The following is a 12,848-nucleotide window of genomic DNA, read 5'->3' on the forward strand; positions in this document are numbered from 1 at the left end:
CTGTTCTTTACCTAAATGCTCAAAGCCAGCTGCAGGTAGTAACCATGTAAGGAGAAACTACAGAGGGCACTGTTGTATCAATTTTCAAGAGTTATAATGCCGCTAGGGCCCAAGAACAGAAGATTGTCAAGAAAATAAATAATGAACTAAGGAAAGAATCTGGAGTTAGGAGAGCATGCAAATGCACTAAACCTAAAACAATAATAAGGTAAAAAGACTGAAGCTGTATTTCTGAAGGAAAATGGACTGAAAAAAAAGTTCATGTAACAGACCGTCAGGCTGATAGGAATACTGCAGTGCACACATTTGGCATCTTCCTTTGTCGTGCTTTCCATGGAAAAGGTAACTAATCATAGTGCCACCTTATCCTTTGCAAACAGCAACCTATTACTGGCATCCCACTCATAATCAATATGAAAATGAATGATGACTGTTATGCAATTCTTCCACAGGCAGAATTTATCAACAGAAAGAATATCTTCACACTATACAGTCCTTTCACAGTATAAAAGGCCAGTTCCGTTTTATTTCTTTTCATAATGACAGTTACAAATCAATCATTTCTACTTTGAAAGCAGTAACATTGGTGCAATATAAACCAAATTAAATCCCAGCCTTTCCAGAAGAATTACCTTTAAATATACCGATCAGAAACAGCAAATGTCCAGCTGAAAAAAATGTAACCTTGAGATTGCTGTATGTATGACATTCATATGAGAGGGGAAGGTATGTTAAATAAGTCAGCTTAAATAACTGAGTAATTCCATGCAAAATGATTTTTACACAAAGAATGTGCTTGAGAGATACAAATATTTATGAAAAGATATTTGATAAATGTTTTACTGCTAGTTTATACAAAAGTTTGCCTGTCCTTGATTGTATTTTATAAGAAATAACCCCAACTACATTTCATTAACACTAATGAATTTTAAGTTATATAACTACTGCCTAATGAGAAGTGTAAATAATACAAAACAGCCTCAGTACAGAATATAAAACCTCAGTACAGAATAATTATTTTTTTAATATATATTTCATTTTTATCCTTTAAAAGCATTATGAAGATGCCAAGTAAGAAATCAAAGTACTGAAATAAGACATGGAAGGCATCAATCATTTCATGAAATTTTGGAGAAGAAAGGTGTTACTTTTTATCAACATTGCAGTGGGAAAAGCCACAAGCAGCATGTTTTACAATCCTACAGCAAAAGAACACAGGACTTTTATGAACACTGACTCAAATTTGCATTTCAAGAGTAAAGGCTACATGGAAGGTAATTTGAAATTAATTTAGGCAATGACTTCATAACAAACCAAAGAATAAACATTAACAAAGATGTTCAAGCAAACTAAACATACCAGAAAATTGTCTAAAGCTATGTGAATGAATGAACAAAACAAACAAAATCAAAATCACAGACGGTGACTGTGGATACTCACTCACATCCACATCCATAAGAACTGTGATGGTAACTGTGAAAGAATTGTGTCTCTAAGCATGCAAAGACAGATGTATTACATTAAAGGAAACTGCCACAGAAAATGAAAATCTAATTTTTTTTATAAATTGCAAAACCAGGCAGCACAAATATACTTACTATGCAAGACCCCAGTTCCTTCATAGACACTATGACATAGAATTTCTTCTAAGTGGTTTAAGTAATTGTTTCAAGCAACTTACTACTAAAATAGAAATTAAAACAAAAACTAATTATCATGTCAGAAATGGGTTTCATCCAGATTTTGCCATCTATGGCTTCCAAGCAGGCCCTGTATGTGCAATGTTAAGTGGAAAAGTTCACTAAATTTCAAATTCACATATATTCTGTGTTCAAGCTAATTCTGTTTCTAAATAAGAACGGCTTTAAAATTGTTTAACATATACTACCAGTTTATAATCTCTTTTCATTAGCATTGCTTCTGGCAGTCTAGTTTTGCTAAAATAAAGTGTCACCTTATTTTATTGTTTCCAGTTGTTGATAAAAATTTCACTAGTATTACTTTTATACTCTTTTTGAAGTGTATATGATTGCGGGCAGGTAGGCAGCTTGCATGGACGTAAAGAAAACTAACCGGTTTTTAGATACACTATCTTAATAAAAGACATGCATAAATGCATATTATCTTATATATACGCTATGACACTAGGCTAAAACAGGTGAAGTTCTCAAGTTAAGATACATGTTTGTTCTATGTAAAACTTAACTGCATTTTAAGTCAGAAATTTGCAGTACATTCCTAGAGAGATGCAATTGGATCCAAATGGGGCTGCTTCAGAGACTGTTGAGTCTACGCGTGTCACTTAAATAAAATTCAAATGATGAAAAAAGTTTTGATAACGTTTTCAAAACTGACTTAAACATCTTAATATATTTTTCCATTTAACTACAATACTGAATGCCAAAATGTTAATAAATAACTCTCTAAATATTCAAGATATTTAACAAGATATTTAAGGTTCCTTTCTCCCCATGCAATAGAGCACATTAAAACCAATTTTACTATCGTAATTTATTCAAAGCTTGATTATGAGCAATAGCTGTGAGAAGAAATACAGCATTGTTGATACATATACAAGCATTTCACTTAACTACATTGGATAATAGCAGTGCTCCTAAAGGAGTATAAAAGCAAAGTGATTAGAAGTCATTACTGTTAATTAGCATTCACTTTACATTGATAGGGATGTGCTGAGCGAATGCAAAGCTTTTCTCTGAAAGTCTACCAAACCTGGTCAAGGTAAGCACTGATATAAAGTGTCAGTGACCAGTAAGCTGAATTTAAAACATCAAAAACAAAAAAAGCAACCCAAAAACTAAGGATGTATCATCATCCAATTAGTGAGATTCAGTTTTTAAACAGGAAAAGGTCTGAGGGGAAGGAGTAAAACTGGAAATTCATACTTCACATTCTGCAATCTCACTGATAAAAGGAGGAAATATGTGTTTATCAAACTTGCTGTGAGTGCACGGTTCATTTGGCATCCTGTAAACAATGCCTGGCTGCCCATTCCCAAATGCATGTGAGAATCTTGCAACCCAGAACATCATATTCAGCAGGCAAGGTCACACTAGAGATGCCCTGGAAATGGGAAATTAGGAAAACCTGGCAATCAGAGGTTTAAAGCTGACCAGAACAAGCCCTCCGGCTTGCTTACCATCTTTCACCACCAGTCTGACTGTCTCTGCTTATTCAATATTAACACAACAAGACTGAGAGTGAGTGAAAACAACTCCACACATCTAACAGGGAGAAATACAGTGACTTTTTTGTTTACATAGAGCTCAACATTTCTCACAGGAAGAAACTACCTCAAAGATATCACTGAAGATCCCCTTCTGGAAAAAAAAAAATTGACCCCGCCTGAATAGTTCAGATGAGACACAGAGAATGACAGGCATCCTGTTGATTAAAAAATTTCCTTGTTCCCATCTCATTTTAAAATTCATACTATAAAAAACCCAACAAAACAAACCAACCTAAACAAACCCTGTCTTTTGAATGGAACAACTTACTTAATTATTTTTACAGTGCTTAAAGCACTGCCAACTATGCAATTACTTCTTACCCTCTTCCCTTAATTCACACTCTTATTCACTTCTGATGACAATGGTCATCCCCTAGGTGGAGGAAGTTATGGAGCTCCAATCCACAATTAATTAAATGAAAAAATAACAAGTCGATTAAAAAAAAGTAATCATTTAACATGATGAGTGCAAAGGGACAATTCAAATCCTTGCAGATAAAAATCTACTCATTATAAAAGGAAGAGGAACTTAGTCTATGAAAAAACACAGCAAATATTTTGTCTCAAAAAAAAAATCTTACTTTACATAGAAGCACAGTTTCTTGTCAGTCTAGGCAGCCACTTCATACAATTTCTAAAAGTTCACATTTAACTTCCATGCCCTAGTAATGAGCCCAATAAATAAATTCCATTGTTTTATCTATGACTGTTCCCCCTAACTGGACATTGAAGATTTTTTACAAATTTTTCAATATTTATCATTTCCCTTGCTATACATAAATTCTATATTTCAGCCGCTGAATTATATATAAAGTTAATCTATCAAAATATCAAGGACACAGTGTTTGTGATTTGCAATAAGCAAAATACAGGCAAAAAAATAGGGAGGAGTGATTATTTTGGAAATTCAGCATAAAGAAAAATACTCCTCCCTATAATTTAATCTTTTTCCAAAATTGAGAAATATAACTCTGAGGAGTTTATCTATACACCTACAGATAATTCAGACCATAATAGGAAAAATACCATATTTTCTTCAACTGAAAACATGGGAAATTACTAGAACAGAAACTCTTCTGCACACTTCTAAATTCTTTGAATCCCATCAGTAAGAGGGGGAAGCTACCTCCTTTGTTTGAACTTAAAAACTGCAAAAATAGTTTGGTGAACGTCATGGTGAGAACTTCAGATTACAGATTCTTGAAGTCCATCAGGATTCGATAGCTAAGAATTATTGAGATCTTTAAGAACCCAAAGAAATTCTGCAAACCTTATCTGTATGAGTTAAGAGTACACTACTAGTCTTTATCATGCACATACTAAAACTGAAGCCACACAGATATATACCAAGAGTTGATTTAAAATGGACACCTAAAAGCCAAATGGCTATTCCTATATTCTTTACTATTTCTTTTAAATGCATTTTATGACAGTGAAGACAATGAAGTAACACCTGCAGTAACACACTATGTTATATTTATTCATGTATTTTTCCTGGTGGGAGCACCTAAACCTTTGGCTGTACAAAAGCCACAGAAAGTCAGTCAACAAACTGAATCTGAGAACTCTTTTTACCCATTGGCCAAAGCACCTGAATTCTGGAGAAGGGTGAAAGGAAGACTGTTTCCTTAGCATGGAAGACTATTAGCAATACCAAAGAACTGAAAGCTTTATGTTCTGTGAGGGAATTAATCCCTATCTGAAGGTCACAGAACAACCTTGTGTATTTCAGCCATTCATCCCAAACCTCAAAGAACTGCTTTCTGAAGAAATCCAAGTCTCAAGGAGTTTCACTGAATACTTATAGCGCCTAAGTTACTTCTATTCCACCTGAACCCACACAGTTAATATACCTTGTCTGAGACAAAGCATCATCTTAAATAACATCTAAAATGTCATTGCTATTGTAATTTTAACTCTTAGGCAGGAATACTTTCCATCTTCAGTAAACATCAGTCTGGGACCATTTAAAAAATTGTGATCCTGTCCTTAAAAATAACTATTAAATACAGAAGTCACACTGTCTTACTAAGCTCTTTGTTTCCAAAACTAAAAATACTTTACTTATTCTTAGGGACTGAGTTATAAGATCACTGCTCCAGAATGTGATGATATTTTAGAAAATAAATTTTCTTTCTTTGCCCTTCCACATTACTGATAAAATGAAACAGTGCCATAAGCAAAGGCTATTATTATTCAAACGTTTCATACATCAAATATATCCAACATCAATTCTTATTTTTCAGTTGATGATCAATAGATGATTTCATAATTAATATTCCTTCAGCCCTGAGCGCCAATATATACATTTCCTTCAAGTGGACTCCATTATTTTTTGTAAGCTTTCAGGTTCTGAATCCACAAACTGCACAATAAAAAGAACTCTGACAGAAATTATATGTTGAAACTTAAAATCCACTAAAAATCCATTTTCATTATTTATAATGAACACGGGAAAATATATTATAAAGGAACTATATATAGAATCAATTTTTAAAATACTCATTAAAAAAACCTCAAGCAATTAAATATGTTATTGAAAAAAATGAAAAAAAAAAGCAACTAGAAGAAAAACATTTTTATCAAATTCAAGAACTCTGCAAATTACTTCAGCAGTGGAAACTTACCAAAAAAAGGCAAAGACTTCACTGAGTAGAGGAGATAAGGCAAGAAATTTGAAAGAGGAGAGAACTGTCTACTGAAATCGAGCACTGAAATAAATTATCATGTATTGGTTTGTACAGTCTGGAAGCTGCTAAACAAAAGTTAAGCCATAGTTCCAGGAGATACAGAAAATAATCCAACATTCAACCCATCTAATAGCACTTCTGTATATGCTTGCATAAATCATCAATGTATTATTTGAACAAGATCATAATTACATAGAAAAGAGGAGAAAACAGTTCAATATACCTAAATTGAGATGTTGTAGGAAAGTTTCCCCAAAGCTCTCCACACTCCAGTCTTTCCCACCACTAGAGGGAATGAAATACAGTTTCCTCCCACATTTCTAAATAAAAATATGAATTCAGTTACCTTAGTTCAGGTAACTAAGAAACACTAGTGCTTACACGCTTTGCTGGGAAAATCTCCAATACAAACATGGACAAACAAGGGTGTCAGTAATCCCTGCTCAGTAACACTGAAAGGAGATCAAATTATTCCTTAGAGTTCAGGATTTACACTTCTTACAATGTAAATATTCTACTATCAGGTGAGGACTGCCTAGTGAGATATATTTAGACATCATATAAATACTCTGATATGTTTCACAATATATATTGAATACAGAATCTAAAACATGGCATTAGTCCACTAAAAAATAAATACAAATTTCCTTTATACCTATCAATCATCTGGTTTTGTGACAATAAAATTAACAGGTTTACAATCATTGGCAGTCAATATCACTCACTGAGGCACATGGACTAGAATGGGATTGTTGTCCTGGTTTTCCCAGAACTGCAAGGGAACATTTTACTTTCTAGAAATCTTGTTCTAATAACGTTCTTTTTAGAAGCACTGAATACTTTCAAATTCATACAGTTTTTCAAATGTACTTTGTTTTAATTTTTTACTAAAGAAGTATTTGCAATACAAGCATTCTTTGCAAATGGAAAGTGAGGCACACTATGTCATTTTGATCTAGACACACCTTTCCCGTATTCTTGGCCCCAAACCATTTAACAGAAAAACAGAGCTATGTTATTTGACCAGTGTTTTAAAATTACAACCACTCAAGGATGGTTTTGACAAGGCTTCCACAAAATTCCTCCCCTCCCTTCAAGAGAATGCAAATTGACTTCTCTGTTTAAAACTATTAACATCTGGGGAAAAAAATTCCTAAAGCAAAATCCTCAGTGATTAAGACTTACATAGTAAAGCTACCAAACAGCAGTTATTAAAAAATGTGAAAAAAATAAAACCAGAAAGCTTTCAAAGTTACTGTTAACACAGAGAAGAAAAATGTTAATGTCTTTTTCTTAATATTAAAAAACCACAGCTGCTGTAGTTTATGTCCCTCTGATAATTTTGTCATTATTCATCAAAATATGTGAGACATCTTCCTGAAACTTTTGCATCAGAATTTCATAGCTAGGTTTGACTCTGAAAACATGGTTATACAAAGTCTAACATAAAGGCAGTATATTGTTAATATGTATGATTTAAGATATCGCACAGTGAAATTAATATTTCTATATAGGAAAGAAATAGTTATTTAGTTCCAGACAACCTGATAACATCTCTTTCAACTATAGTTATAATTATCATGTACAAACTTCCAAAGCAGAAGTTGTCAAGATTTAACATTAGCATTAATTTATGTCAGGCATCCATTCCTCCAAAGACAGCAAGAATCAGAAAGGAAGTATCCTCTTAATTGCCACTAATTTGCCCACTTTTAATTAAATTGATCAGTAATTTATTATCTTACCCAGCAGCAGAAAGCTGTTAGTATGCAGCCACTAGAGACAGCAGATACTGGTCCTTCTACTTTCTAATACTATCATGGTTCAAAAATAACTTAAAACTGCTGTATCATATTGCCTTTGATTCCTGTACTGCATGATATGCACATTCCATTTAAAACCTCTATGAAGCAATCTAGAGAATAATCATAGAATCATTTAGGTTGCAAAAGACCCTTGAAATCATTAAGTCCAACCACTAACCTAACACTGCCAAATTCACCACTAAACCGCGCCCCTAGGCACCCAGTCTACATGTCTTAAATACCTCCAGAGACAGTGACTCAGTCATTTCCCTGGGCAGCCTGTTCCAATGCTTGATAACCCTTTCAGTGAAGAAATTTCTCCTAATATCCAATCTAAACCTCCCTAGCACAACTTGAGGCTGTAGTGCCTACATGCACTATTCTACTGTTTTGTAGTCTCGTACTCCAACACAGGTGTATGATCTTGATTTTACTTTAGATGAACAGGATTTTCCTGCCAAAAATGTTTAGAAGATGTAACATTTGACTGCAAGATGGTTCAGGAAGCACTCTGAACTCCAACCACATTTTGGGGTCTTATCTGCAATTTGATCTGTTTTTAAACTGAACACTGAATAAAACCTGAAGCTTTTAGGTTCATGAATCTCAATTCTCATTTCAGTGAAAGAAAAGGAGCTAGATAATTAATGTTCAATACTTGATCTGAAGACTAAAACATCTTTAATTGAAGTTTTACCAGTTGATGAATAAACTTATGTATTTACTTTCTTTAAGATAACAATTATGATATTCTGAACATTGTATTAGTTTTAGTATTACGCACAGTAGTCATCAACACAATTAGCTGAAAACATAGCATGTTCATTCAAACTCTGTGGGAAACCTCTAGAGTCAATGGGAGGTTTTCTATTTTTTTCAATGAGATTTGATTTAATTCTGGTAGAAAATAAAGTACTACATGACAGATTTTGAAAAAGAACAGAGAATAAATTTTAAATCTTTTAGATAATAAGCTCATCATCTCCCTTTAATTGATTTTATAGCTAAAAAGGATTGATAAATGGTACTGCTATGATGTTATATATTAGAATATAGATACAGGACTACCAGGATCAAAACTATCACAGTATGATATTCTGTAATACTTCGTAAATGATCTGTAACATACAGACAAATAGTAGATTCTGGTTTACAGAGCACAAGTGTACTCAAATGGAAATGTCTAGACATTACTTTCAATACATTGGTAAATCCCTCAAATCCCAAAGATCTCTCATTACAGTAATGAAGTGATGCATTATTTCAAATACAAAGCAACTTAAACATTCTATTGATAGCTGATTGTCACAATTATGTTTTTTGTAGTATATGCCAAGCACCTGTTACAGGTGTTTTTATTAAATAGAAACAAGGTTTTGGCTTGAAATGGGGATTAATAAGTCTGATTCACATTGTGGGAAAAAGAAACTTAGTTACGTTTTATATTTACAGTGCCAGGAAGAAAGAAAGGAATAGAAATAAAACCTGTAAAAGTGTTCCATTTTTTTCTCAAAGCTTTCCGCAAATACTTAAGTGGATCATTTACTTAAATTCATAAAAGAGTTAAGCAACATAATCATTCCCAACCATATAATTCTTTTCAATCAGCATACCTTAACAAGTTTCATGAGATGGTAAAGGTCTTCAACCTCATCCTCCTGACATGCCGTGTACACTCTTCCAGTATTTACACTGGTACCCTTTATGAAACCACGATAGAGTGGCAAATCCAAAGCATCAGCATACAGGTCAATGGCATGGTGTCCTACTGTCTGATACATATAGCTGTCCAATTCATCAGTCTGCCCTGCCACAATTAGGAAACAAACATATCAGGTACATTACTTCATCAATTATAGATTATACAAAGACTACAAAGCACTGAAAAAATCTAAATGTTAATATTTTTCAGTGCACAAACAGATGTTTGGTGACAATACCGCTATAAACATGGAAAGAAAAAAAATAGATTTATCCACTCAACAGACGTATGGAGAGGAAGACATCTGTCACAAACATGCTGCCTATTTGCAAATCATGGTGCCTTTTCTTCTTCCTGCTTTATCCAAAAATCTCATACCGGTCCAATTCTGCCCCTATTTATATGGTAATTTTAATAGGAACAGAGTTCAGAAGCACAGACTCAGACACATTTCAACATACTTGGAGCAAAAAATTTGTAATGCACTGCAACTCTGAGAATAAGCAATAGGTTGTCAAAGTTTACAAAAACTTTGCTGTTAAAATTGTTATCATGGTCATCATGAAAGGAAATTATTTCTGTTTAAGTAGAATAAAAGCAGACCACTATAATTTTTTGATATTGCTTAATCAACACAAAGCTATTTCCTTAACCAGGAGAAAAAAATAACTGAATTTTCTTACAAGCAGTTTGTAGCTAGCAGATAAGAAAAAAACCAGCTAAAATGCAGACATCATGGATTAGAATTAAATCTCAAACTACACAACAAACCATTTACACATCAAATCTTTCAGATAATCTTTCTAACAGATTGATAAAGTAATACATCATTATTGGTTAAATCTCCACTTTATTAAAAGCTAACACAGCTCACTATTTTAATGCTAACTTGTAATACTGGTACTTCTCTGAATTTTCATAGAGACATCGAGCATTTCTGCTGTATACCTACAGAGTACATCTTGCAAGGAAAAAGATCTGTAACATTGATCAAGATAACTGATTTGTGATGTAACAATTAGGTCATGTCACATTTGATGCCACACAACAGATACGTTTCTGCTCAAAATAGGCAAATCCAAACCCATAATCACAACTAACCCATCTAGACTAGAAGAGTCGATTTAAAAGAAAATTCAGTATTTTTCAACATACATCAATATGACAAGGTCTTTAACTGATATTCTGTTTAGAATACAAAGTTTCTTTATTAATTGAGACTCTCCAGGCAACAGTGGTACAAGATAAAATAAAAAGAATGACATAGAATACGCTATTGCCTGAAGCACCTCAATTAACTTCCTACAAAATTTCCAACTACACACTTAAAGAGAGCATTTTATGACTTTAATGACAATATTCTACATTTCTGATGTGGATAAATTAGTTTAAAGACAACATATTTCAACAAGATTGGAGATTATTATGTCCTAGCTACCCAGAAAATAAATTTTTCCTGTACTTCCCTAGCATTTGCCAGTTCTGCCCATGACTCGTTTGTGATGGCAGCTCCCTTTTTTCTTCACTTTCTGTCTGTCTTCCCACTATACAGTTACCAGATACCATACTTAATCGCTTAACATATGTTGAACAGTCAGTGTATGTTAACATCCTTTAACATTCTCTCCTACCAACTGGGAAACAACTCACTTGCTTTTCAAGTCTCGCTTCAAACTCAATTCATGCTCCAGTCCAATATAAAAGTACTCAGCTCCCTCTCTCACCTCACCACTGGCTACCTGAGTTTCTCCCATTGTCTTTCACAGAAATAAGTCTTGGTGGAGCCTCTGAGGAACTAATCAGAAAATTGGTCAAAGCTAAAAGGAAGGGAAAAAGCAGGAAAAATATGTGCATCAGGGTCAATTCCAACCCAGATCAATTCCCCAATTCAGTTCACAGATGCTGGGTTAGAATAATGAAGGAAGACACACAAAGATAAAAACAGATGAGCAAATGCATAATAGCATGTTTTTGGCAGCTGGCGTGGTTTATGCCAGTTTAAAGCATTTCTAGAAATACAGCGTTACTTTTGGTTGATGATATCCTCTACCATCTTTTAACATTTGTGCTACTAAATTCACACAATCCCTTTGTTTACCACCAGGATATCTGTATTCTCTTTTTAAAATTGTGTAAGCCTTTCTTGTACTGATGTTCATCTTTTCATGAGCTTTTTTTCCCCTTTGAGAAAAATACATTTAATACATCTTCACGATACTTTCTTTTTCTTTACCTTTTTTAAGTTTTCTATATTGCCTTCAATATGCAAAACTATAAAAACACATAAAGGAACTTAATTCAGGCACAGTTGTGTCTCCACTGTTTCTAATATATATATAAAAAAATCTCCTATAAGAAATGTGATTTTCATACCTCTGTTTTCAGCAGGTCTTAAATTGGCTAGAGCAACAATCTGATGCCCAGCAGCAACACACTGCATCATATTATAACAGCTGTCCTTCCCACCACTGTAAGAAAAAGAAAAAAAGTTTTATTCCCCTATAACTTTTGCCTAATGGCTTAAAAATTACCATAATCAGAGCTGGTTATAAAGTTTTGGAATATGAAAAGAGTTGTAAAGTATTAGTGGTAGGAAAAGAATGATTTCACCATAAAATTACTATATATGTATAGTGCCTAAATACAGTATCCATAAAGCACATAACCATTTCTGTATCTTATTAATCTGAGAGGTTCCATGAAGAACAGCCACTGACACTGGAATTCCTTCAAACAAAGACTGTCTTCTACTCCAGAGACAAATTACTTTGTACTCATTACCAGATAACTTGGATCAGAAAACCAAAATCTGTTCCAGAGTTGTCAGCATTAGCAATCTTCTTAAATTAGGTCTGTCATGTAGATATGGTGCCTAGGGACCTGGTTTAGTTTAGTGGTGGACCTGGTAGTGATACACTAATGCTTGGACTCCATGATCTTAGAGATCTTTTCTAAACCTTGCTGATCCTGTGTTAAAAATAACATTTCACCTTTGTGGGATACTTAACCTAAACTTTCAACATTTTAAATGTCCTTCTCATTCTCTAAAACTTTAATTATTACAGGCAGCAGTTTCAGTTGACACTGCATTGAACATACACATTTTTTACCTCATTTAACTGCAAATAAAAATTACTGCTAGTAAGAAAAAAATATATACCCAAACATAACTATATTCTTCTCTGAGGTCAACACATGATATTCCAACACAGAGAATACAATTAATTTTGACATTCATTCAAGATCTACTGGAACCTTTTCCCCTATCAGTGAGGAAAGAATCCTGCTCTTCTGAAGTAATTGAAAAAGTCCTTCTCATGGATTCTAATCACTAGCAAAAGAACTATTACAATCGATCAAACTAAGAGTACTCTAGAATACACACTGCTTAAAAGATCCAGGTT

The 12,848-nt window shown here is 33.6% G+C and overlaps 1 protein-coding gene across 5 annotated transcripts in view; it reads right to left on the reverse strand.

Annotated features, from left to right (window-relative positions):
- Nucleotides 1-12,848, reverse strand: part of DPH6 (diphthamine biosynthesis 6) — a 202,449-nt gene that overhangs the window by 185,676 nt on the left and 3,925 nt on the right. For all 5 annotated transcript variants that reach the window (XM_017827398.1, XM_017827397.1, XM_017827400.1 and 2 more), the window contains exons 2-3: nucleotides 11,818-11,912; nucleotides 9,356-9,549 (exon numbers count right to left, since the gene is read on the reverse strand). In XM_017827398.1, the coding sequence (XP_017682887.1) occupies nucleotides 9,356-9,549; nucleotides 11,818-11,887 (264 nt within the window). In that variant the 5' untranslated portion in view covers nucleotides 11,888-11,912. The remainder of the gene's footprint in view (nucleotides 1-9,355; nucleotides 9,550-11,817; nucleotides 11,913-12,848) is intronic.

The sequence above is a fragment of the Lepidothrix coronata genome, unplaced genomic scaffold, assembly GCF_001604755.1.
Source record: "Lepidothrix coronata isolate B3197 unplaced genomic scaffold, Lepidothrix_coronata-1.0 Scaffold138, whole genome shotgun sequence".
NCBI lineage: Eukaryota > Metazoa > Chordata > Aves > Passeriformes > Pipridae > Lepidothrix > Lepidothrix coronata.